The 14,984-nt window shown below is 41.6% G+C and overlaps 4 protein-coding genes across 4 annotated transcripts in view; all 4 read right to left on the reverse strand.

Annotated features, from left to right (window-relative positions):
• Positions 1–14,984, reverse strand: part of LOC306917984 (uncharacterized protein) — a gene marked incomplete at its 3' end in the record, with an annotated part of 316,989 nt that overhangs the window by 219,092 nt on the left and 82,913 nt on the right. The window lies entirely within an intron of this gene.
• Positions 399–1,331, reverse strand: LOC306918000 (cysteine/serine-rich nuclear protein 3-like; the record flags this gene model as incomplete). The annotated part of the gene is made up of 1 exon (XM_079530899.1): positions 399–1,331. A coding segment is annotated over one exon (933 nt), but the record flags the coding sequence as incomplete, so codon positions are not given.
• LOC306918001 (cysteine/serine-rich nuclear protein 3-like) lies at positions 6,656–7,588 on the reverse strand (the record flags this gene model as incomplete). The annotated part of the gene is made up of 1 exon (XM_079530900.1): positions 6,656–7,588. A coding segment is annotated over one exon (933 nt), but the record flags the coding sequence as incomplete, so codon positions are not given.
• LOC306918003 (cysteine/serine-rich nuclear protein 3-like) lies at positions 12,901–13,833 on the reverse strand (the record flags this gene model as incomplete). Its single annotated transcript, XM_079530901.1, has 1 exon — positions 12,901–13,833. A coding segment is annotated over one exon (933 nt), but the record flags the coding sequence as incomplete, so codon positions are not given.

A 14,984-nucleotide genomic window follows, 5' to 3' on the forward strand; every position in this document is an offset into this window, starting at 1 on the left:
ACTGTTCCACACGTGTTCAGGGTCCAGGACTTTCATCATTTGCAACACAGCCATCTAGGAATACAAGAAAGATTTAGATTAGATAACTTAATGATAAATCAGAGCCAAATATAAAAATCTTCAAGAACAATGCTATTGCTTACCTCATGTGCTGCCAATTCATCGTGATTGTGGCGATTCTTCAATATCTTGATGGCCACTGTGTCACCGGTGAACGTGCTGATGGCTTTGGCCACCGTCCCAAAGCTTCCTTCCCCCATGAAGCTCTGGACCAGGTACTGGCCTCTGTCCAGCAGGTCCATCTCAGACACCATGTAACTCTCTGGACCGTCCGAGTGTTGGGAGGAGCTGGAGGTCACCATGACCAGTGGTGTTGGGGACGGGACATCAACAGAGTTGAACACGCCGTCCAGCTTGTCTCTACGGTCAGGCGTATCATCTTGTAGTAGCCTCTCTAGTTCTAGCCTCATGGCGGTGTCGATGTAGTGGGTCTGCACGCGTCTGGAGTTGAACTCTACGCGTCCCTGAATGTTTGCGCAGCCGTCTTTAGTGCAGCATGGGAGGCATGCGTCCATCTGGCACTTGATTCCTGCCAGACTGCATTCACAAGTCTCTGGCTCACAGAAACCCTGGCAATTGCATCCAGAGTCCTCCCTGAAGACACGCAGGGAATGCAGCTGTCTCTTCTCCTCTTTGTCAATGTGCTTCACACCTGCTGCTTGCAGGAGTGCCTGTCTGTGCTTGTAGGAGTACGGCTGCAGGAAGCTGTTCCCATCCTCCAGCTCGGCGTCGGTGATGTGGACGTCAGTGTCTCCGTCTGGGACCTGGTCTGCAGTCAGTCGCTCATATTCTCTCTGGTCAATGATAACATTGGCCATCAACTGGTGTCTCAAAGCCTCAAGCTTCTCCTCTCTCCGTCTCTCTCGTAGTCTCTCTCTGCGCCAACTCCGTTGTTCCAGGGCGTGCTCTGCCATTGTGTATCTGCGGAGAGTGCTGTGCCTGTGCAACATGCCCAGACTGGCACCCCCGCGAAAGGGTACGCTAGTGAAACCCTGGCATTGTGGGAAGTAGAACACCGTCACCAGATCAAAGCGCACGTTGCTCTGCCTCCCTTCCAGCTTTGGCCTCTTCAGAATAGACTGGATGGGTTGACTGGCAGCAGGTGAAGCAGAACCATTAGTTGTAAAGTCCTGGCTTTCTGAGGAGCTGCTCTCCCCATCAGAATCCCATTCCGTGGAGGCAGGAGAAGGCAGGGACGATGATGGAGGTGAGGAGTAGAATGGATCTTCATCGTCGACCTCCTCAAACTTTCTTTTCAGAATACCTCTCATGACTCGACGGTGGCGCTTGACTCACGACGGAATCAAATATAAAGGAGAGCTGGAAAAGTAGACGTTTCGGACTGGTTGGTCCTTCCTCAGGCAAGATTCTGTTAGAGAATGATTAGTTGTGCTGGAGCCCTGGTTTTATGTGTTCCTAATGGTGGGCGTGACTCATAGTCATTCGGCCAATTAGCTTTGTTGATGGGTGTGGTTTACTTGGCCATTGTTTAATTCCGTCCAATCAGAATCAATGGGTGTGTGTTCTCTTGTTCTGGTTTCTTTCATTTGTAGTGTGGTTTTTGTAGAGGCAACATGTCTTTACTGGAGAATCAGTAATAATTATAATAGACTTCCCCCAAGTTACAGGTACAAGCTCGACTGGGGGGACCTGGGGACTTCAGTGCAATGTACCTACATATGTTGCGACCGAAGGTCGCAACATATGTAAGTGTATGTAAGTACATTGCAAGGAATGAGTGCATTCGCCATGTACTTGAAGGAAGCCTAATCCAATCACTCTTAGATTATCTCCAGTTTAAGTTTAAGAGTTTAAGTTTACCTTGTTGTTGTAGGACTTTTGGTTTATTTAGCCTTATTGGGGTTAATTCACCCCATGGCTCCATTTCAACAAAGACAAATTTACATGTGTTTCTCTTTTGTTTCCTGAGCCCGGTGTCTAATGGCCCATTTGGTGTCAGTGACACCTCTATGCTTCTTGTCCCAGGCTGGTTTGGAATGTGCTAATGTGTCCCCTATTCAAAGTCTGATTTCCATTGAGTGTTGGCTTTGTCTATGTGGCTGGGGAGTTTTGGTACAAAATCAGAACAACTTGTCTAATATTTTGGCATGTTTAATGCAGCTCTAAGGTATATAATGACATAGTAAAATGTTGAAAATGAGTGGAATGCCCCTTTAAGAACTGGTTTTCCAGTTAATCTGGAGAAAAACCATTCAATGGTCGAAAACAGAGTCCACTTGAACATAACAGTCCACTTTGGTTGAACAATATTTAGTCTACTAGTCTAGTGATCCATTGAGGAGTTTCTTAAAGTCAAAGCAGGAGCCAGCATAAATATAAAATAACGTTATTGGTATAGCAAATTCCAACAAGGCATTTCAATGTGCTTTGCACACATCAGGAAACATATATAAAATCATAACTAAAACAAAAATACATAAAACATTACAGTGCAGAAGAGAAAGAAAAACTCAATCAAATGCAGTGGGAAACAGAACAGTATTTCATTGTGATGTAAAATAAATAAGAGTGCCAGCATACCTTCTGTTTTCTGGGAGTTCTTCCACATGTGGTGCATAACAACTGCTGGTTTATAATAAACCTTAAAAAGCAGTATAGTAGTTAATCCAAAAATGACTTACTCAGTATCTGGATAAATATGTACAATCTAACTATTGAATAAGTGGATATGAATTAATTGTTACTGCAGCAGAGCCATTCATCTTGAGGATTTCTCCACATTATTTCAGTAACATCAGAACCAAGGAGAACCAGCTCTGGTGAAGAAACAACTGCTCATACTGTGATTTACATCCCATTTATCTTAATTTATCTTGGAACACTTACAAACCACAGATAAAAAACAAATCTTGACTTTAAACATTTATTAAAAACAAGAAAACGGAAGTAAAACAGTTAGGCCTATTTGTTTCAAACAATATGTATAAATAGTAGACAAGCCTTCACATCTTGTCTTTTACAAGTAGCCTATATACAGCACCCCTTGTATTTTATGTGTTAGGTTGTAATGTAGGTTCAATTTGTTTCCACTTTAGTATAGAAGACAGTGGTCTGGTTTCTATACAGGACTGGAACAGCAAATAAGTATATTGTCAAATCAAAGTCTCATATTCTATTGTGCGCTATTGGTTTCATTTCATTTCTTATCTATATTTACAGTGAAATCCCATTGTGTAATGTGTAGGCCTGTGTGCAGAAACATGTGTCCATAGTATTAATAAATGATCAGGATAAGTCAAGATAAATCAGGATATATCATTATACTTATTCAATTATATCCTATATTAATTATTTGTTTGTTCAGTAACAGAGGTTACTGTCTCCATATCCAGTCATATAAGTCATAGTGAAACTGGAAGGGATTGAATGAAAATACACTGAACAAAAACATAAGCTGATACATTTTTGCAGGGTTCTCTCTCAATATGGTGGAGATGAATGCACTTTTATTCAATGTTTTTCAAATGCTAAATAATGAACAAACCCCACATTCTTTCCCCATGTTAAAATGTACACATGCTAAATGATGATGGCTGATGCTTCATTCACTATATGCATTCAAATGCAGAGATTAACGTGTTAATGGTCACTCGTTGTCTGGCATTGGACAGATCACCTGCTAATGATCACATTTTGGATGAACTGAGACCATTTCACACCTCTTTGACTCTGATGAGTTTCAGCAGAACTACAGTAATAGGTCTATCATCACATGGAACTGTTATCACTCTTTCAGCTTTCTAGTGTGCAATGTTTCAGGTGTGTTAAAATGGCTATATGTTCTTGTAACAATCATTGCTATTATTGTTTGTGGTGACAATGTTAAAGTGCAATGTTTACTTACAGTGAGTGCACAACATGCTGCTGTTTGTTTTAAAAGGCTTTATACCCTGCTGTATATCAGTGGTTCCCAAACGTCACGCCAAGGACCCCCAAATAGACACTAATTTAATAGCCTTTACTAATACATATATAGGACATGGATGGATGGAAACATGACCGCAAGGACGTTCTATCTAGTATACAATCAATAAATGTAGAGATATAAGTTAACTGGAAAATATGAATGTTTTAAAACCTGTTCTGGGCCATATTTAAGAACGTACACAACGCATATTTCAAGGTAACACGTTTTATTTCAACCATGTTTACAACTTAAAACATATATCAATAGAACAATTATTTACAAAATGTATTGTGCTAATTTCTTCTCAGTTGGAATGCAGCCAATGATGTGAACATAACACAATGTCTAATATAACATGTCTAATATAGTATAATGTGCAAGGGAATAATACATACAATTAGAAATGCTTATTTTAAAACAAAAATACATAACACATTACAGTGCAGAAGAGAAAGAAAAACTCAATCAAATGCAGTTTGATGTGATGTCATATACAGTACTGGTATGTACAATATAAACTTGCAAGTGCAATATTAAATACAAAATGTAAAATAAACACATGAAATGTATATAATATACTAATATAGAATCACAGTCTGTTGTGCAGGTGAGAGACAACACTTAGCAGCAGATAATATCACACATGTAAGTGTATACATAACATCATCTATTAGCAGCACTGCAACAGCAGTGTGTATAGTATATAGTCATATAGTAACAGTCAGTGATAGTGCATGTGTTCTTACAGTATAACTACTAAGAGTACTGTGATCACAAATGGTACACCCCATGGGTCACACATGATCTCAGTTTCAGTTGACTGAAGTGTCTTAGGTAGCATAGTGTCCTGTCTGGATCAGTGTTGGCCGACATCACCATATTGTGGCGTTGTCATAGTCAAACATGTACTGTACACAAAATCCAATACCAATAACTGGGAGTGCATTACATTTGCAATGGTTGACCCCACAAACACCTTGAGACGGTCATAGGTGAGGCATGGTGATGAAGGGATGGTCCAACACCTGGTCAGGTGTTATCCTCCCCTCTGGATCCAGATGAAGCATTCGTTTCAACAGGTCCATGAAGACGTCACAAGATGTTTCATCAGCATCGCAACGCAGGGAGGAGAACACTTCTTCCAGTGAGCAAATCACACATGTAAGTGTATACATAACATCCTCTATTAGCAGTTCTGCCTTTAACTCCTGCACTGTGTAATACTCCTCTGGTTCCTGGAAAACACAAAACAAAACATTTTTAGTGATCTGATTGAATGACGTGCAAAGACAGCCTATTCTTGAACATTTCAGAGATGAAGTTGTTACTCCAATATTAGTTGCAGTCATACCTTAAATCTCCATGTATCGTCTTCCTGAATGAAATAGCTGCAGGTTGTTTGTCCAGCATCCAAGAGGGATTGCTCTGGCATACCAAGTGTCAAGAGGATGGATTGAACCTGTAGACAAAACACAGGATATTTCACATATTGAGAATATTTCATTAACAGTGTTAGGCTATAACTATGGATTAAAGAGTACAGTCAGGATGCATGTAGTAATGTACAGTGCATCAGCACAATACTCACCACATCATATTCAGTCTTCCCGCCAAAGAGATCACGGAACAGCATCCCATTAACCACCATACAGCCCAGTGACCACATGTCAAGTGCCTCTGTGATCGGGAGGCCCAGGAAGAGTTCTGGTGATCTGTGGGTTGTAAAAGAAAAGGATAATGTTAGCAACTTTCAAGTTTCTTCAAGTTCTCAATTGCACTCGTTACACTTTCCATTTTAATATTTGTTTGCATTGAGCTTTCAGTGAAGCAGATAATAAGGCTCACCTATACTGAAGAGGAGGTCTGATCCTCCGTTGCTTGGTCTCAGAGACAGGAACGGCCAGACCAAAGTCAATGAGTTTGACTTTGAGGGGTTGTTGTCGTTGGTTCACCAGCATGATGTTGTCTAGTTTGATGTCTGTGTGGATCAGACCGATTCCCTTCAGGGCCTGGAGTGCAATGGCAAGCTGCAAGACAAGAATAAAGAGCATGATCAGAAATTCAGAAATTCAACTCAGTATCTTTGTATCAATATTTTTTCCATTACTTTAAAATGTAATTGTCAAAGCCATACCTGCTGTATGATGCATCTCGTCTCCATCATGGACATATGGACATGTCTCTCGTTCAAGAAATCCAGGAGATTAACATCCAGAGACTCAAACACCATGCATCTCAATCCTTTATGCACAAAGCTGTCGTAAAATCTCACTGTTCCACACGTGTCAGGGTCCAGGACTTTCATCATTTGCAACACAGCCATCTAGGAATACAAGAAAGATTTAGATTAGATAACTTAATGATAAATCAGAGCCAAATATAAAAATCTTCAAGAACAATGCTATTGCTTACCTCATGTGCTGCCAATTCATCGTGATTGTGGCGATTCTTCAATATCTTGATGGCCACTGTGTCACCGGTGAACGTGCTGATGGCTTTGGCCACCGTCCCAAAGCTTCCTTCCCCCATGAAGCTCTGGACCAGGTACTGGCCTCTGTCCAGCAGGTCCATCTCAGACACCATGTAACTCTCTGGACCGTCCGAGTGTTGGGAGGAGCTGGAGGTCACCATGACCAGTGGTGTTGGGGACGGGACATCAACAGAGTTGAACACGCCGTCCAGCTTGTCTCTACGGTCAGGCGTATCATCTTGTAGTAGCCTCTCTAGTTCTAGCCTCATGGCGGTGTCGATGTAGTGGGTCTGCACGCGTCTGGAGTTGAACTCTACGCGTCCCTGAATGTTTGCGCAGCCGTCTTTAGTGCAGCATGGGAGGCATGCGTCTATCTGGCACTTGATTCCTGCCAGACTGCATTCACAAGTCTCTGGCTCACAGAAACCCTGGCAATTGCATCCAGAGTCCTCCCTGAAGACACGCAGGGAATGCAGCTGTCTCTTCTCCTCTTTGTCAATGTGCTTCACACCTGCTGCTTGCAGGAGTGCCTGTCTGTGCTTGTAGGAGTACGGCTGCAGGAAGCTGTTCCCATCCTCCAGCTCGGCGTCGGTGATGTGGACGTCAGTGTCTCCGTCTGGGACCTGGTCTGCAGTCAGTCGCTCATATTCTCTCTGGTCAATGATAACATTGGCCATCAACTGGTGTCTCAAAGCCTCAAGCTTCTCCTCTCTCCGTCTCTCTCGTAGTCTCTCTCTGCGCCAACTCCGTTGTTCCAGGGCGTGCTCTGCCATTGTGTATCTGCGGAGAGTGCTGTGCCTGTGCAACATGCCCAGACTGGCACCCCCGCGAAAGGGTACGCTAGTGAAACCCTGGCATTGTGGGAAGTAGAACACCGTCACCAGATCAAAGCGCACGTTGCTCTGCCTCCCTTCCAGCTTTGGCCTCTTCAGAATAGACTGGATGGGTTGACTGGCAGCAGGTGAAGCAGAACCATTAGTTGTAAAGTCCTGGCTTTCTGAGGAGCTGCTCTCCCCATCAGAATCCCATTCCGTGGAGGCAGGAGAAGGCAGTGACGATGATGGAGGTGAGGAGTAGAATGGATCTTCATCGTCGACCTCCTCAAACTTTCTTTTCAGAATACCTCTCATGACTCGACGGTGGCGCTTCACTCACGACGGAATCAAATATAAAGGAGAGCTGGAAAAGTAGACGTTTCGGACTGGTTGGTCCTTCCTCAGGCAAGATTCTGTTAGAGAATGATTAGTTGTGCTGGAGCCCTGGTTTTATGTGTTCCTAATGGTGGGCGTGACTCATAGTCATTCGGCCAATTAGCTTTGTTGATGGGTGTGGTTTACTTGGCCATTGTTTAATTCCGTCCAATCAGAATCAATGGGTGTGTGTTCTCTTGTTCTGGTTTCTTTCATTTGTAGTGTGGTTTTTGTAGAGGCAACATGTCTTTACTGGAGAATCAGTAATAATTATAATAGACTTCCCCCAAGTTACAGGTACAAGCTCGACTGGGGGGACCTGGGGACTTCAGTGCAATGTACCTACATATGTTGCGACCGAAGGTCGCAACATATGCATACATTGCAAGGAATGAGTGCATTCGCCATGTACTTGAAGGAAGCCTAATCCAATCACTCTTAGATTATCTCCAGTTTAAGTTTAAGAGTTTAAGTTTACCTTATTGTTGTAGGACTTTTGGTTTATTTAGCCTTATTGGGGTTAATTCACCCCATGGCTCCATTTCAACAAAGACAAATTTACATGTGTTTCTCTTTTGTTTCCTGAGCCCGGTGTCTAATGGCCCATTTGGTGTCAGTGACACCTCTATGCTTCTTGTCCCAGGCTGGTTTGGAATGTGCTAATGTGTCCCCTATTCAAAGTCTGATTTCCATTGAGTGTTGGCTTTGTCTATGTGGCTGGGGAGTTTTGGTACAAAATCAGAACAACTTGTCTAATATTTTGGCATGTTTAATGCAGCTCTAAGGTATATAATGACATAGTAAAATGTTGAAAATGAGTGGAATGCCCCTTTAAGAACTGGTTTTCCAGTTAATCTGGAGAAAAACCATTCAATGGTCGAAAACAGAGTCCACTTGAACATAACAGTCCACTTTGGTTGAACAATATTTAGTCTACTAGTCTAGTGATCCATTGAGGAGTTTCTTAAAGTCAAAGCAGGAGCCAGCATAAATATAAAATAACGTTATTGGTATAGCAAATTCCAACAAGGCATTTCAATGTGCTTTGCACACATCAGGAAACATATATAAAATCATAACTAAAACAAAAATACATAAAACATTACAGTGCAGAAGAGAAAGAAAAACTCAATCAAATGCAGTGGGAAACAGAACAGTATTTCATTGTGATGTAAAATAAATAAGAGTGCCAGCATACCTGCTGTTTTCTGGGAGTTCTTCCACATGTGGTGCATAACAACTGCTGGTTTATAATAAACCTTAAAAAGCAGTATAGTAGTTAATCCAAAAATGACTTACTCAGTATCTGGATAAATATGTACAATCTAACTATTGAATAAGTGGATATGAATTAATTGTTACTGCAGCAGAGCCATTCATCTTGAGGATTTCTCCACATTATTTCAGTAACATCAGAACCAAGGAGAACCAGCTCTGGTGAAGAAACAACTGCTCATACTGTGATTTACATCCCATTTATCTTAATTTATCTTGGAACACTTACAAACCACAGATAAAAAACAAATCTTGACTTTAAACATTTATTAAAAACAAGAAAACGGAAGTAAAACAGTTAGGCCTATTTGTTTCAAACAATATGTATAAATAGTAGACAAGCCTTCACATCTTGTCTTTTACAAGTAGCCTATATACAGCACCCCTTGTATTGTATGTGTTAGGTTGTAATGTAGGTTCAATTTGTTTCCACTTTAGTATAGAAGACAGTGGTCTGGTTTCTATACAGGACTGGAACAGCAAATAAGTATATTGTCAAATCAAAGTCTCATATTCTATTGTGCGCTATTGGTTTCATTTCATTTCTTATCTATATTTACAGTGAAATCCCATTGTGTAATGTGTAGGCCTGTGTGCAGAAACATGTGTCCATAGTATTAATAAATGATCAGGATAAGTCAAGATAAATCAGGATATATCATTATACTTATTCAATTATATCCTATATTAATTATTTGTTTGTTCAGTAACAGAGGTTACTGTCTCCATATCCAGTCATATAAGTCATAGTGAAACTGGAAGGGATTGAATGAAAATACACTGAACAAAAACATAAGCTGATACATTTTTGCAGGGTTCTCTCTCAATATGGTGGTGATGAATGCACTTTTATTCAATGTTTTTCAAATGCTAAATAATGAACAAACCCCACATTCTTTCCCCATGTTAAAATGTACACATGCTAAATGATGATGGCTGATGCTTCATTCACTATATGCATTCAAATGCAGAGATTAACGTGTTAATGGTCACTCGTTGTCTGGCATTGGACAGATCACCTGCTAATGATCACATTTTGGATGAACTGAGACCATTTCACACCTCTTTGACTCTGATGAGTTTCAGCAGAACTACAGTAATAGGTCTATCATCACATGGAACTGTTATCACTCTTTCAGCTTTCTAGTGTGCAATGTTTCAGGTGTGTTAAAATGGCTATATGTTCTTGTAACAATCATTGCTATTATTGTTTGTGGTGACAATGTTAAAGTGCAATGTTTACTTACAGTGAGTGCACAACATGCTGCTGTTTGTTTTAAAAGGCTTTATACCCTGCTGTATATCAGTGGTTCCCAAACGTCACGCCAAGGACCCCCAAATAGACACTAATTTAATAGCCTTTACTAATACATATATAGGACATGGATGGATGGAAACATGACCGCAAGGACGTTCTATCTAGTATACAATCAATAAATGTAGAGATATAAGTTAACTGGAAAATATGAATGTTTTAAAACCTGTTCTGGGCCATATTTAAGAACGTACACAACGCATATTTCAAGGTAACACGTTTTATTTCAACCATGTTTACAACTTAAAACATATATCAATAGAACAATTATTTACAAAATGTATTGTGCTAATTTCTTCTCAGTTGGAATGCAGCCAATGATGTGAACATAACACAATGTCTAATATAACATGTCTAATATAGTATAATGTGCAAGGGAATAATACATACAATTAGAAATGCTTATTTTAAAACAAAACTACATAACACATTACAGTGCAGAAGAGAAAGAAAAACTCAATCAAATGCAGTTTGATGTGATGTCATATACAGTACTGGTATGTACAATATAAACTTGCAAGTGCAATATTAAATACAAAATGTAAAATAAACACATGAAATGTATATAATATACTAATATAGAATCACAGTCTGTTGTGCAGGTGAGAGACAACACTTAGCAGCAGATAATATCACACATGTAAGTGTATACATAACATCATCTATTAGCAGCACTGCAACAGCAGTGTGTATAGTATATAGTCATATAGTAACAGTCAGTGATAGTGCATGTGTTCTTACAGTATAACTACTAAGAGTACTGTGATCACAAATGGTACACCCCATGGGTCACACATGATCTCAGTTTCAGTTGACTGAAGTGTCTTAGGTAGCATAGTGTCCTGTCTGGATCAGTGTTGGCCGACATCACCATATTGTGGCGTTGTCATAGTCAAACATGTACTGTACACAAAATCCAATACCAATAACTGGGAGTGCATTACATTTGCAATGGTTGACCCCACAAACACCTTGAGACGGTCATAGGTGAGGCATGGTGATGAAGGGATGGTCCAACACCTGGTCAGGTGTTATCCTCCCCTCTGGATCCAGATGAAGCATTCGTTTCAACAGGTCCATGAAGACGTCACAAGATGTTTCATCAGCATCGCAACGCAGGGAGGAGAACACTTCTTCCAGTGAGCAAATCACACATGTAAGTGTATACATAACATCCTCTATTAGCAGTTCTGCCTTTAACTCCTGCACTGTGTAATACTCCTCTGGTTCCTGGAAAACACAAAACAAAACATTTTTAGTGATCTGATTGAATGACGTGCAAAGACAGCCTATTCTTGAACATTTCAGAGATGAAGTTGTTACTCCAATATTAGTTGCAGTCATACCTTAAATCTCCATGTATCGTCTTCCTGAATGAAATAGCTGCAGGTTGTTTGTCCAGCATCCAAGAGGGATTGCTCTGGCATACCAAGTGTCAAGAGGATGGATTGAACCTGTAGAAAAAACACAGGATATTTCACATATTGAGAATATTTCATTAACAGTGTTAGGCTATAACTATGGATTAAAGAGTACAGTCAGGATGCATGTAGTAATGTACAGTGCATCAGCACAATACTCACCACATCATATTCAGTCTTCCCGCCAAAGAGATCACGGAACAGCATCCCATTAACCACCATACAGCCCAGTGACCACATGTCAAGTGCCTCTGTGATCGGGAGGCCCAGGAAGAGTTCTGGTGATCTGTGGGTTGTAAAAGAAAAGGATAATGTTAGCAACTTTCAAGTTTCTTCAAGTTCTCAATTGCACTCGTTACACTTTCCATTTTAATATTTGTTTGCATTGAGCTTTCAGTGAAGCAGATAATAAGGCTCACCTATACTGAAGAGGAGGTCTGATCCTCCGTTGCTTGGTCTCAGAGACAGGAACGGCCAGACCAAAGTCAATGAGTTTGACTTTGAGGGGTTGTTGTCGTTGGTTCACCAGCATGATGTTGTCTAGTTTGATGTCTGTGTGGATCAGACCGATTCCCTTCAGGGCCTGGAGTGCAATGGCAAGCTGCAAGACAAGAATAAAGAGCATGATCAGAAATTCAGAAATTCAACTCAGTATCTTTGTATCAATATTTTTTCCATTACTTTAAAATGTAATTGTCAAAGCCATACCTGCTGTATGATGCATCTCGTCTCCATCATGGACATATGGACATGTCTCTCGTTCAAGAAATCCAGGAGATTAACATCCAGAGACTCAAACACCATGCATCTCAATCCTTTATGCACAAAGCTGTCGTAAAATCTCACTGTTCCACACGTGTCAGGGTCCAGGACTTTCATCATTTGCAACACAGCCATCTAGGAATACAAGAAAGATTTAGATTAGATAACTTAATGATAAATCAGAGCCAAATATAAAAATCTTCAAGAACAATGCTATTGCTTACCTCATGTGCTGCCAATTCATCGTGATTGTGGCGATTCTTCAATATCTTGATGGCCACTGTGTCACCGGTGAACGTGCTGATGGCTTTGGCCACCGTCCCAAAGCTTCCTTCCCCCATGAAGCTCTGGACCAGGTACTGGCCTCTGTCCAGCAGGTCCATCTCAGACACCATGTAACTCTCTGGACCGTCCGAGTGTTGGGAGGAGCTGGAGGTCACCATGACCAGTGGTGTTGGGGACGGGACATCAACAGAGTTGAACACGCCGTCCAGCTTGTCTCTACGGTCAGGCGTATCATCTTGTAGTAGCCTCTCTAGTTCTAGCCTCATGGCGGTGTCGATGTAGTGGGTCTGCACGCGTCTGGAGTTGAACTCTACGCGTCCCTGAATGTTTGCGCAGCCGTCTTTAGTGCAGCATGGGAGGCATGCGTCCATCTGGCACTTGATTCCTGCCAGACTGCATTCACAAGTCTCTGGCTCACAGAAACCCTGGCAATTGCATCCAGAGTCCTCCCTGAAGACACGCAGGGAATGCAGCTGTCTCTTCTCCTCTTTGTCAATGTGCTTCACACCTGCTGCTTGCAGGAGTGCCTGTCTGTGCTTGTAGGAGTACGGCTGCAGGAAGCTGTTCCCATCCTCCAGCTCGGCGTCGGTGATGTGGACGTCAGTGTCTCCGTCTGGGACCTGGTCTGCAGTCAGTCGCTCATATTCTCTCTGGTCAATGATAACATTGGCCATCAACTGGTGTCTCAAAGCCTCAAGCTTCTCCTCTCTCCGTCTCTCTCGTAGTCTCTCTCTGCGCCAACTCCGTTGTTCCAGGGCGTGCTCTGCCATTGTGTATCTGCGGAGAGTGCTGTGCCTGTGCAACATGCCCAGACTGGCACCCCCGCGAAAGGGTACGCTAGTGAAACCCTGGCATTGTGGGAAGTAGAACACCGTCACCAGATCAAAGCGCACGTTGCTCTGCCTCCCTTCCAGCTTTGGCCTCTTCAGAATAGACTGGATGGGTTGACTGGCAGCAGGTGAAGCAGAACCATTAGTTGTAAAGTCCTGGCTTTCTGAGGAGCTGCTCTCCCCATCAGAATCCCATTCCGTGGAGGCAGGAGAAGGCAGGGACGATGATGGAGGTGAGGAGTAGAATGGATCTTCATCGTCGACCTCCTCAAACTTTCTTTTCAGAATACCTCTCATGACTCGACGGTGGCGCTTGACTCACGACGGAATCAAATATAAAGGAGAGCTGGAAAAGTAGACGTTTCGGACTGGTTGGTCCTTCCTCAGGCAAGATTCTGTTAGAGAATGATTAGTTGTGCTGGAGCCCTGGTTTTATGTGTTCCTAATGGTGGGCGTGACTCATAGTCATTCGGCCAATTAGCTTTGTTGATGGGTGTGGTTTACTTGGCCATTGTTTAATTCCGTCCAATCAGAATCAATGGGTGTGTGTTCTCTTGTTCTGGTTTCTTTCATTTGTAGTGTGGTTTTTGTAGAGGCAACATGTCTTTACTGGAGAATCAGTAATAATTATAATAGACTTCCCCCAAGTTACAGGTACAAGCTCGACTGGGGGGACCTGGGGACTTCAGTGCAATGTACCTACATATGTTGCGACCGAAGGTCGCAACATATGCATACATTGCAAGGAATGAGTGCATTCGCCATGTACTTGAAGGAAGCCTAATCCAATCACTCTTAGATTATCTCCAGTTTAAGTTTAAGAGTTTAAGTTTACCTTATTGTTGTAGGACTTTTGGTTTATTTAGCCTTATTGGGGTTAATTCACCCCATGGCTCCATTTCAACAAAGACAAATTTACATGTGTTTCTCTTTTGTTTCCTGAGCCCGGTGTCTAATGGCCCATTTGGTGTCAGTGACACCTCTATGCTTCTTGTCCCAGGCTGGTTTGGAATGTGCTAATGTGTCCCCTATTCAAAGTCTGATTTCCATTGAGTGTTGGCTTTGTCTATGTGGCTGGGGAGTTTTGGTACAAAATCAGAACAACTTGTCTAATATTTTGGCATGTTTAATGCAGCTCTAAGGTATATAATGACATAGTAAAATGTTGAAAATGAGTGGAATGCCCCTTTAAGAACTGGTTTTCCAGTTAATCTGGAGAAAAACCATTCAATGGTCGAAAACAGAGTCCACTTGAACATAACAGTCCACTTTGGTTGAACAATATTTAGTCTACTAGTCTAGTGATCCATTGAGGAGTTTCTTAAAGTCAAAGCAGGAGCCAGCATAAATATAAAATAACGTTATTGGTATAGCAAATTCCAACAAGGCATTTCAATGTGCTTTGCACACATCAGGAAACATATATAAAATCATAACTAAAACAAAAA

The sequence above is a fragment of the Electrona antarctica genome, assembly GCF_951216825.1.
Source record: "Electrona antarctica genome assembly, contig: scaffold_40, whole genome shotgun sequence".
Taxonomy (NCBI): Eukaryota; Metazoa; Chordata; class Actinopteri; order Myctophiformes; family Myctophidae; genus Electrona; species Electrona antarctica.